The following is a 12,457-nucleotide window of genomic DNA, read 5'->3' as shown; positions in this document are numbered from 1 at the left end:
GTTTTGTTCTTCATTCTTTCAACATTTATCAAACACCTGTTATGTGTCTGGGATACATCAGTGAACAACAACAACATCTGTAGAGACTTGTAGAATCCACGTTCTAATACAGGAAAGAGAGACAATATAATATATAAAGAAACTACATAGTATGTCAGAAGGTTTTGAGTGCTATGGACAAAAATAGCAACATAAGAGCTATATAATGTGTGCTGGGTTTGTAAGGAAAACCCTAATATTGGGGGGAAGGGGACTTAAAGCAAGATTAAACCTTTACTAGGAGTTAGGTAGGTTCTAAAGTCAATACATAAATTAAATCCATATGGTAAGAAACCAATGGTACCACTTACTAGCTTATCTTGGGCAAGTTGCTTAACTCCTGTGTAACTCAATTTTCCCACTTATTTAGCAGTAAGAATATCTATAACTTAGAGATACTGCAAAGGTCATAAAGAACAACAGCTTAAAAACAAATCTCTAACTGGCCCAAAACATCCACTTAACCCATCATTCACATTCCTGAATAGGAGAATTAAAATATTAGTTTGGGTCTGAACTTAGTTATGTACACCAAAATGTCTCAAAATTAAATGATAATTTTTATCATTATCAGAGTGATATAAACTAAACAAAAAAAATTTTTTGTTCTTTGAGATGGAGAACATATTCCCCCAACTGTTAATTTTTCAACAAGAGAAAAACACAAAACAAAAACATGACAGAACCCAATATTTTTTTAAGTGACTTATTTCAAGCAACTAATTATTCGTTCATTTGTTTAACCATCCCTTGGGACGATCTGCAATCTACTCTGATAAGAAATGCGTAGAAAACAGACCTAACTTTTTGTTGTTGTTCAATTATTAGGAGGATACTCAATGTTTAAGCTCACACAAGTATCCCTTAGGGAAATGCTCTGCGTGCCATTAGCACTATTCTTAATGAGGAAAAGCACAGAACTCCTTTAGTTCAATGCCAGAATTGTTTTATCTTCAAGTCAAAAGAACAACTATTTGGAGTAACACCAAAACAAGCATTTAACAATTACAAGCAGCAAGCTATTCATAAACATCATATTGTTAATGCTACTCTAATTATAAGTAACCTTATTTTATCAAACAAAATACCTGTCAGCAAAATTTTAAGTCCCAGTTACCTCTGTATTTAACGCTTTATTCCTTAACTTTAAGAAAAAAACAATTTTATTGCTTCAGCTTAAAGAATCTCATTTTTTTTTTTTAAGATTTTTTATCTGATAGAGAGAGACACAGCGAGAGAGGGAACCCAAGCAGGGGGAGTGGGAGAGGGAAAAGCAGGCTTCCCGCCGAGCAGGGAGCCCGATGTGGGGCTCGATCCCAGGACCCTGGGATCACGGACCCGAGCCGAAGGCAGACGCTTAATGACTGAGCCACTCAGGCGCCCCAAAGAATCTCATTTTATTTTAAGGACTTAACTACAGAAAAGTGAGATACAAGGAATCCTTAAATTTTTAACCCATGAGTAGGCAATCTTCAAAAAAACTTACAAAAAATAGATAAAGGCCTAAAATGGAATTGCTTCAAATAATCCTCAATGATACACTGAAGAGGGAAAATCTGAAGACTGCTTCCATTTTATTAATGCCCTATCTAAACTCTTTCCAAGAGTCCATTGTCTCCTTCCTGACTTAAGAAACATTCTATTGATTCAATGAAATGTCCCTTTTATCTTTTTTCTTCATTTCTCTGTTTTGTTCTAAAAGCCAAGTGCAACTTTCTAGGTTTCTTTTCATGTCACTATCCATATGGTCCTCGCTCTTGTTTAAAGTCTTTCCTTACACTTTACTCATTGACAAAGAACATACAAAATAGATTACTGGGCGAAATAAAGCAAATCTACGCTGTCCCACCAGAACTTTAAGTTATCAGGATTAGCAGGGCTTAACCTTGAACTAATATGGAATTGAGAAGTTTAATCTAAACACATCATCATGACAAAGCACCAACATTGTGAGGAAAATATACCAGTTCTTACAGAAGTACAAAAGTTTTAAGCATGGACTGAAGTCAAAAGTGAAGACTACTGTAGCCAGCTTTTATTATATGTATTACATTGCCATGAATTTTTACAAGATAAGCTTATTGCATGATATAACAGGAAAATGATCAAGCTTATGGAAGTTATTCAAACTCTTGCCTTTAGTTACCCAAGTTAATAGGATACTTAGAAGCTGTAGATGCAGTAAGACATTTAGACCATACTGCTTCTTCAGATCAAGGACTTTCTAGAAACAGAGAGATCCAACTTGCTCCCCACCACCAATTCCGCCACCCAGTAGCCCTTTGGATTATACATGCATACCTATTTATACATGGCAGGACCACTCTGACTGAAATATAAGTCTGCCATGGATCTGTCGCTAGTATGGTTCAAGCTACTACTCCAGCTCTCAGGGAGGAACGATAGCAATACATCACTGGGACTCCTCATGGCAGTATAATACTCACATATCAACAAATGATAAACACCACTGCTCCTGTTTATTGTGTTTTTTTTTTTTTTTAAGTAACCTCTACTCCCAACATGGGGCTCGAACTCAGGAGCCTGAGATCAAGAGTCACATGCTTTTCCGACCAAGTCCAGCCAGGCACCCCAATACCACCGCTCCTGATCTATATCCCTGAAAAGATCTATAACATACCTGCAGCCTAAAAATGCCACTTTTGGATTCCAGTCAACCCTGAGAACTGACAAAGGGAAATGTGCTAGATGTTCAAGCTTACCTCCTTCCCAATCCACTTCCACTAGAAGAGGCAGATAAAAATTTCAGGAAATCAAACAGAACAAGGCAAACATTGCCACAAACATTATCTGCCCCATGGGGTGCCTGGGTAGCTCAGTGGGTAAAGCATCTGCCTTTGCTCAAGAGCATAGGCCTCCCTGCTCAGCGGGGAATCTGCTTCTCCCTCTCCCTCTGCCTGCCACTCCCCTTGCTTGTGCACATGCTCTCACTCTCTCTGTCAAATAAATAAATAAAATCTAAACAAAACAAACAAAAAACATTATCTGCCCTGCCTAACAACTAGAAATGTCAGGGTACCCAAGAGAAACCTCACCAAAAGGATTCTGACAAAGAATATCATCAATACAAATGGCATAGCTGTTTTCACTAAACATGGCATTTATTTTCACCACAAGACTGCCACAAAGAGACTTTTTTTTAAGTTTTATTTATTTAACTAATCTCTATACCCAATGTGGGGCTCAAACTCACAACCCCAAGATCAAGAGTCACAGGCTCTTCTAAGCCAGCCAGGCACCCCTATACCATAAAGAGATTATTGATATGATCTCCTGATATAAAGAACTGCTCTGGAAAAAGGAACTAAGAATTTGTCAATAGTGACTTTGTAAAAAAAAAATGAGTTACAATTTATATAAATTATATAAATCTTAAATATGTAACTCAGTGAATTTTTACATATGTGTACACTATGTAACACCACCCAGCTAAAAGTACAAAACATTTCTATCACTCCAGAAGGTTCCTTCATGCCTCTAATCAATAACCCCTGCCCCCAACCTCCACTCCCAGGTAACCACTATCCTGCCTTTTAACTCCTTATATTAATTTTGCCTCTTTTTGAACGTCACTTAAATGGAATTATACAGCAGATACTCCTTTGTGTCTGCTTATTTCACCCAAGAGAATGTATGTGAGATTCATATTTGCTGGCATGTATGCTTATCATTTATTATTGCTATGTAGTTATTACACTGTACAAATATACCACAATTTATTTATCCAACCTCCTGTTGATGGACATCTTGGGTCATTTTTCAGTTTTAGGATATTATCACTACAGCTGTTACCAGCTTTCTTGCATGTGTCTTTTGGTGACATGAGCCTCACTATTGGGTACATCCCCAGAAGGGATCATGCAGTAGACACATATTTTTAGCTAAATACTGCCAAAGCTTTCTAAAGTGGTATTGTCACCCTTTATAATTTAATCTTGCAGGTGAGTAAATGGTATCTCATTTGGCTTTACTTTGCATGACTCTAGTGAATATGCTCAGCACCTTTTCATATGCTTATTAGCCATATGAATATTCATTATGAGGCCCTGTTGAAGTTTTTTGTCCATTTTTTCTAAAGTAATCTCTACACCCAACATGGGGCTCGAACTCATGACCCAGAGATCAAGAATAACAAGCTCTGCCCACTGAGCCAGCCAGGCACCCCTGCCCAATTTTTAAAATTGCATGTCTTCTTGTTGATTTGTAGGAATTCTTCATATATTCTCTATGTGAGTCCTTTATCCAAGATATGTATGTGTCTTCTCTTCAGACTTCACCTTGCCTTTTCACTTTAATGATGTCTTCTGATAAATGATGTCTTACTTTTAATGAAATCCAATTGATCCATTTATCCTTTATCAGTTAATGTTAGTGTCATTTCAAAAAAAATCTTTTCTACTACAAGATCACGAAGATATTCTCATGTTTTATTCAAGAGGCTTGTTTTAGGGGCGCCTAGGTGGCTCAGTCATTAAGCGTCTGCCTTCGGCTCAGGTCATGATCTCAGGGTCCTGGGATAGAGCCCCACATCAGGCTCCCTGCTCTGCGGGGAAGCCTGCTTCTCCCTCTCCCACTCCCCCTGCTTGTGTTCCCTCTCTCGCTGTGTCTCTGTGTCAAATAAATAAATAAAATCTTAAAAAAAAAAAAAAATAACGTGTTAACAGACTGTTCATATTATCAGTACCACTTCCAGTCAATAAGAGGCTATTGGTAGTTAAGTTTTGGGGGAGTCAAAAGTTTTATGTAGATTTATGGCTGTGTGAGGAGTCAGCACCCCTAGTCCTGACCCATTGTTCAAGGGTCAACTATATATATAATTACTGAGCAACAACAAAAGACATTTAAACATACTACAGGTTGACATTTCTGAAAAACAAGTTGAAATTATAAATGTTCACACTGAGCATTTACCACATAAATTCATATTGTACCACATAAATTCATAGCAAAACCGGACACACTGAGCAGGTACCACGTAAATTCATTTCTCATGCTGAAATGCTCTGAGTTCAGTGGAATCAGCTATATGATAGAAACAGAGAACTTTCACATTCTTCTATAAATATCAATCAACCTTTGACTTTACCTTTTTGAATTATATAGTATCTCTCCTGTCAATGAATTCACATTAAGAAAAGGATGAAAAGAACCACATACTTTAAATATTTATGTGACCGATCTGTGTATATATATAAAGTGATTTGTGTTTATATAAAACCCAGTACTATCCTAAAATTCCAGTATGGAGTCACAATTATGAGATGCTGGGTCCACCTGGCTAGGCAATATATTCTCTTTTATAAGCCTACTTAAATTGAAACTCAGAACCACCAGAGAGATATACCCACAGTGGGAAATGAGATGTGCCCTGTCTAAATACACCCTACACAATCAAGAATACAGTTCATTCTGTTAGGTCTGTTTTTTCAATGACTTTATTAAAATCTATCAATGACTATTCTACATAATTGGAATAATAAAGCCAATTAAATGTTTTTGGATTATCTTTATATTATTATTCCAAAATCCCAATTTTTAAAGCCAATAACATTTCACCAAGTGTCAATTAAAATTCATGCAACTCACACATTAATCATGTAACACACTGCTGTTTTTTTTTTTTTTAATATTACCACTGAAGTGAACCTACACTTACCTGTAGTAATGGCTCTATGAAATTGATGCATGTCTTCTCCTGAGAGCTCTTGGGCTACTTGCAATATCTTTTGTCTAACACCATCCAATTTAATTTCTGAATCAGTCAATATCTCTTCCGTATCAGGAGCACTATAATCAAGATATTGGGAACTTTTAGAATATCAGCCAGATGCTTTGTTAGTGAAAAACTGAAATAATCTAAATACCAATGAACACAGGGCTAAATAAATATTGTATCTGGATGCTTCTAACTCAAAACCACAATTATATTTTATTAGAAATACGTAAAATCAGGGATGCCTGGCTGGCTGTTAGTAGAGCATGCGACTCTTAATCTCAGGGTCAGGAGTTCAAGCCTCACATTGGGCAAAGAGCTTTAAAAATAATAATAATAATAATAATACATATATATGTATATATATATATAAAATATGTGTATAAAATATGAAATCTGCCCACTTACAGTAGCTGTCTTTGGGTATTGTGACTGACTTCTTTCATTCAGTATCTTTACTTTTATACAATTTATTATTTTCCTAAAGATTATAACTTTCTAAGTTTACTGTAACAATGTACTGTTTTTGATGGGAGAAATACTTAAAAGATGACTTTACACAATAACATGGCTTTTTCTAAAATATTAAGATCCCCTGTCACAGTTCTATTATTTCTTAAACTGCTGCATACTGATGCCAATTCTTTTAAAATTGCAATTTGTATTGAAAAAGTGTTCATAATTAGTCGAAACAGTGTTGCTTCTTTCCATAATACAAGCTCAAGTTCAAGAATAACTTAAAATCTTTCTGTAATATAAGCTGAGAACTCATTAAAAAAATAAGCAAAAACTAATTTTAGAGTCAGGTAAGATAAAACAAAGTTAACAGTGCCACATTCCAGTAAATCTATGTATGGCAAATTCACTTCCACTTAATAGAATAAAATAAATAAAATAGTATAAAAATTAAACTATTAGCACATTATCTTAAAAGTTGTAAATGAAAAAAAAGTTGTAAATGAGTGACTAGAATACTTCAGTAATATATTTTTTTTTTTTTTTTTTTTTTATTTATTTGACAGAGAGAGATACAGCGAGAGAGGGAACACAAGCAGGGGGAGTGGGAGAGGGAGAAGCAGGCCTCCCGCGGAGCAGGGAGCCCGACGCGGGGCTCGATCCCAGGACCCCGGGATCATGACCCGAGCCGAAGGCAGATGCTTAACAACTGAGCCACCCAGGCGCCCCAGTAATATTTTTTTTAAAGATTTTATTTATTCATTTGACAGAGAGAGACAGTGCGAGAGAGAGCACAAGCAGGGGGAGGGGGAGAGGGAGAAGCAGGCTCCCCGCTCAGTGGGGAGCCCGATGCGGGGCTCGATCCCAGAACCCGGAGATTATAACCTGAGCCAAAGGCAGAGGCTTCACTGACTGAGCCACCCCCATGCCCCCAGTAATATTTTTAATAATAAAAAGATGATAAATTATATCTGGACTTCCTTAAACACTTTATAAGACATACACTGTAAATCCTTCTAAAGGCATTTATAATTTTTAACAAGAGTCTCTCTTTGGGAGTTAGTTAGCGGGTGAGCACCTTCTAATCTCAGGTAAAACAGAGAAGCAAAGAAAGCCAATTAAATGAAATAGGAAGTAAACATGAAGCAAAGATGGAAGATAGAGATACCTAGCTGCATTCATAAGATATTCCTGAATCTCTGTAATTCATTTCCCTCTTCTGCTTAGGGTAGTTTAAGCTGGTTTCTTTCCTTTTTTTTTTTTTAATTTTATTTATTTATTTGAGAGCGAACATATACGCACATGAGCGGGGGCGGGGGGGGGTGGACAGAAGTAGAGGATCTCAAGCAGACTCCACCCGAGTGCAGAGCCCAACATGGGGCTCGATCTCCTGACCATGAGAGCACGACCTGAGCCAAAACCAAGAGTTGGACACTTAACCAACTGAGCCACCAGGCGCCTCATAAGCTGGTTTCTTTTATTTGCAACCAAGGAATCCAGGATATATACAGAGCCTACCTAGAAAAATAAAGTAAGGGCGCCTGGGTGGCTCAGTTGGTTAAGCGACTGCCTTCGGCTCAGGTCATGATCCTGGAGTCCCGGGATCGAGTCCCGCATCGGGCTCCCTGCTCAGCGGGGAGTCTGCTTCTCCCTCTGACCCTCCTCCCTCTCATACGCTGTCTCTCTCTCTCATTCTCGCTCTCTCAAATAAATAAATAAAATCTTTAAAAAAAAAAAAAAAAAAAAAGAAAAATAAAGTAAAATAATCTTACAGAAAGAAATTTCAAAGAAAAGATGTCTCAGAGCTGAAGGAAAAGAAAGTTCTAAAGAAGAATTAAGCAGTCAATAGTATCATATGCTACAAAAATGTAAAATAAGAAGAGTATGCACTAGATTTAGCAATAGGAGAGTAACTGGGCAATTTCAATAGTTGTGAGGCAGAAAAGCAGATTGCAATGAGTTAAACAATGAATAGGAAGATAAATAAAGCAGATTTCAACACTGATCTAATATAAAATTTTGCATGTATCAACTAGTAAAGCTTTAACGGGCTCTAATAAACCATTAGAAATTTAATATTTTCACAAACACCTGTATCACTGAGTGATCTTAACACAAAATCCCTAGCTGCTCTGAAAATAAGAACTTTCCCTTCCTATACTGATTAAAATATTTATTCTTAAAACCTACTTGCTACTGGGATGCCTAAGTGGCTCAGTCCACTGGGTGTCTCTTGGTTTTTGGCTCAGGTCATGATCTCAGGGTTGTGGGACTGCCCCACATTAGCTCCACAGTGCGCATGGAGCCTGCTTAAGATTCTCTCTCTCCCTCTCCCTTTTCCCCTCCCCCTCAGCTCATGCTGGCTGACTCTCTTAAAAAAAAAAAAATCTACTTGCTGCTAACTTCTTCTGATCCCAGGGTTCATAGAATAAATCATGGAATATTCTAACAGCAAGTTACTGTCCACTGAGGTATAAAGCATTACAAAATACATAGTACATATCAAACTGTATGCAACTGTAACAAATTTTTAAGATATTTACTCACCTTGTAATCCTGTGGAGGAGAAAAATTGTCCTTTTACTTTCAACAGTTATATCCCGACTAAGTTTCACAAGTCTCTCATATTTGTCATGTCTTGCATCAAGTTCCTGCTGAAATGCTAACAACACATTATTACAACCATAAGCATGCACATTCTATGCTTCAAGCCTATCAAACAGCACTGTTACGCACAATAAAGCAACTCTTACTTTATAAAAATGAAGAGCATATCATCTCATTTATTTTTAAAGTATCTGGAAATCAAAGACTGCTAGTAACCAAAATATTCTTTCTTTAAACACAGGTATGCTTTAACTGGGTTTTACCACTCACAGCCTCACAGTAAGATGTATATATTGTTAAAAACAAAAACAAAAACACCTCATCTAGTAAATATGAGATTGTTATCATAGAATTATCACAGACTTACAAAAATTACTTCCAACTACCTAAGTTACCTAACTTTTTTTTAATCACCCTACCACATGCAATATTATCTCTCCCCACAAAAACCTGGATTTTTTTTAATTAAAAGTTTATAACTTTTAAGGACATTAACTTTCTGAATTTCCAAGCCCCAGTCACTGAAATACCCATAAACCACTTAACTCTTAATTAGTCACCACTTTCCTTCAGAAGCACTGTCATGCCAAAGACCTACCAAACTGCCTGTCCTACAGGGAGTACAGAGATGTATTTTGCATGAATTAAAAAAACCCAGAACTTGAGTAAACTATTAACCAAATTAACAGGTTGACAAGGACCAAATACATCTGCTCTTTTATTACTGAGATAATAATTAAGCTGGGATTTTGCCTGATACTTAAAGGCAATCAAAAGCTTTCATTATTTATTATAAATATTAATGACCATTGTGAATTAGATACTATGATTACAAAGTTAAATAAGACAATTCCTATCCTCAAGCATAGTCCAGTTAAAGACAAACATGTAAACAAATAAATAAAATACATAATAAATATATGTAAAGGTTCACGAAAGCAGGAACCACATTTTTCTTGTTTACTACTAACACATTCTAGAGTAGACGCTCAATAAATACTTCATAACTAAATGGATGGATAATGAATAAATGCAATGTCTGTCAATAAATCTGCTTGAAAGAAAAATCAAAACAGCTTCCAAGGAAGAAGATACTTGAGCTAGGTCATGAAGAAAACCATAGTGCACCAGACGGACAATGGGGGCAGCAATTTAGAAGCAATCTCGAGCTTAAAGAACTATGTGTGAAAAGGCAAACAGAAACATACAAAAGCAACATATGCTTGGAAACAAGCAGCTCTGTATAGGGTGTGTCAGAGTATAAGGATAGGGAATACCTGGCCCACTTCATTTTCTCCACTGTGTATACAATTTTATCAATACACTCTCGATTACAAGTTGTCTTATACCTTTTAAGATCACTGTAGGTGCAGCGGTTTTAAAATATGCCCAGAAATTATTTGAGACTCCCTTCAAAAGGTGGAACCTAATTCCCTTCCCTTTAAACATGAAGCAGTTTTTAAATTGCCTCATTTCTAACAAACAGAATGTAGCAAAAGTGACCATGTATTATGATCAGGACATAAGGAGATTGTGGTTTCCTCCTTGCTAACTGGGGAAGCTAGATGCCATGACGTTAGGACACTCAAGTAGCACAATGGGGGGCTCCATGTGAGGACTGAGAGCTGGTTGTTGGCAGACGGCCTAACTTGTCAATTGCTGTGGATCCTCCGGCCCCAATCCAGCCTTCAGATAAGTGGGAGTTAGAATCAACAGCTCAGGCATTCTCAGGTTCCTGAACCACAGAAGCCATAAGCTATAGGAGGGTGGATCCAGAATGACAGGAAGTAGAATTTTGTTTTATGTTTTGTTTTGAAATGAGGAGCAACTTGACCAAGTTAAAAGGAGGACTGTAACATATATACACACACATACACATTATATATGTATAGTGTGTATTTAACATGTATATGATTTACTAATAGATGAGTTCCCACTCTGTGCAAAGTGTTAACAGTCAAAACAAAAATTGTAATCCCTGTCTTCAAAAGTCTAGTTGAGGAAACAAAACCAATACATGCTTAAGAGTCAACTAATCAAATATATGTGTGTGTATATATACCTGACATATACAGCTGATACATATTTGTATACCGGGTACACAGTAATTTTTAGTTATGTGGCATTTCTGATGTTAGTTAACTAATGTTTACCTGTAGAACTGTAATAAAAAAAAGTCAACACTTGAGTGATCTCGACTTTAATGGCAGACCCAGCACCCTAGCAAACCTCCAGGAAAAGTAAAAAAGAGTCACACAGGCATATCTCACATTCTGACGGACTGTTCTTTTGTGTGCACAACATGCCTAAATTATCCTCGCTACAACCTCTTTCGTCCTCTTCCCTTCGCCAACTTCCGTTACAGAGAACTTACATTTGAAGGCCAACATCACAGGTGAAGATGAATTAACATCCTTCCCTTCTCTTCTCTGGTTATGTGGGAAATTGTCATGCTTCCTTTTCCTGAACCCTCCTGATCCTTACGTAGAGAAGGAGAAAAAAGTTGGGTAGGACTCTTCCACCATCAAGAGCTGACAAAACGTAAGGTCTGCTAACCCCTTCCTTTCTCTCAAACCAGCGCCCACGGGGCCCTCGCCTTAGAGGCTCTCTCAGCGGACTGACAGAACAACAGCCCTGCCTTTTTTCCCCCCAAACCTTAAGCTCACCTCACCCGGGCCTCCACCAATGGCTTCCCTGATCTGGCACAAGGTGGAGCAATTACCGAACTAAGATTAAAAAATACAGCTCGAGGATTTAAAAAAAAAAAAAAGGCGAGGTGTAAAGAAGACCAATGTGGCCAGGAAATCACCGGGGCCACCGTCCCTGAGCCTGTATGGGGAGAGGGCATCCCTCAAGGGTGAAGAGAAGTGGAAAATCCGACAAAAAGGATGGAGATCCGCCCCCTCTGACAAAATAACGCCCAGGGCCGCTGAGGACGCCACCTTCTTTGCTGCTCATGTCGTCACGGCCTACTGCGAGATGAACGGAGACTGAGGGCCTTGCAGCCAGCGGAATGCGTAAGGTGCTGGCCGGAGAGCCTTCCGAGGACCCCTTTGCAGCCCGCCGACGTCGACGCACTGCCCGGAAGCGCGCGCCCGCAGCCACTCACGCCTCTTCCTCCGCCCTCGCACACTTCCGGCCTGCGCCCCGGCCCCACCGCCACTGGCTCCGCCCCGCGCGCGGCCCGGGGACCTCGCGCCCGCGCGCCGTCGTCGTGCCTGCCCTCTGCTGCGCCTGAAGACAGAGCGACTCTACACGCTTCATTGCACGCTCTGTTGATAAAACAGATGATGGAGGCGAGGCCTGTGTGAAGGTAGAAAGGCGGCGGAAGATATACGTGATTTTTTTTTTTTCCCCCTCAAGGCATCTTTGGAACACCCCCACGTTCCCTCCGCGTGGACCCAGCCTTCCGCGCGGGGAGTAATGGGGGTTGTAGTTCGCCTGCGGGAACCGGCCCTCCGGCTCTCCCGACCAGGCTGTGAGGAAGAAGCGAACCCTCCATCGCCTATGGGAAGGTCTTCTCAGGATCGAGGCCGAACCCTACGGAGGGTTTCCAGCCCTACCGGTGACGCTAGCAGGTAAAGAGATGGGGATATGCAAATCAGTGAGCGGATGGCGTTA

At 38.9% G+C, this 12,457-nt stretch overlaps 1 protein-coding gene across 1 annotated transcript in view; it reads right to left on the bottom strand.

Annotated features, from left to right (window-relative positions):
- The window catches only part of TSNAX (translin associated factor X), a 32,843-nt gene extending 20,862 nt beyond the window's left edge, over positions 1-11,981 (bottom strand). The window contains exons 1-4 of the mRNA XM_078077708.1: positions 11,779-11,981; positions 11,211-11,315; positions 8,777-8,891; positions 5,717-5,847 (exon numbers count right to left, since the gene is read on the bottom strand). Of these exons, the coding sequence (XP_077933834.1) occupies positions 5,717-5,847; positions 8,777-8,891; positions 11,211-11,315; positions 11,779-11,794 (367 nt within the window). The 5' untranslated portion in view covers positions 11,795-11,981. The remainder of the gene's footprint in view (positions 1-5,716; positions 5,848-8,776; positions 8,892-11,210; positions 11,316-11,778) is intronic.
- Between the last annotated feature and the right edge of the window lie 476 nt (positions 11,982-12,457).

This window comes from Halichoerus grypus, chromosome 7 (assembly GCF_964656455.1).
Source record: "Halichoerus grypus chromosome 7, mHalGry1.hap1.1, whole genome shotgun sequence".
NCBI classification, from domain to species: domain Eukaryota; kingdom Metazoa; phylum Chordata; class Mammalia; order Carnivora; family Phocidae; genus Halichoerus; species Halichoerus grypus.
Note: the sequence above shows the minus strand (reverse complement) of the source record. Positions and strands in the feature narration are given on the sequence as shown.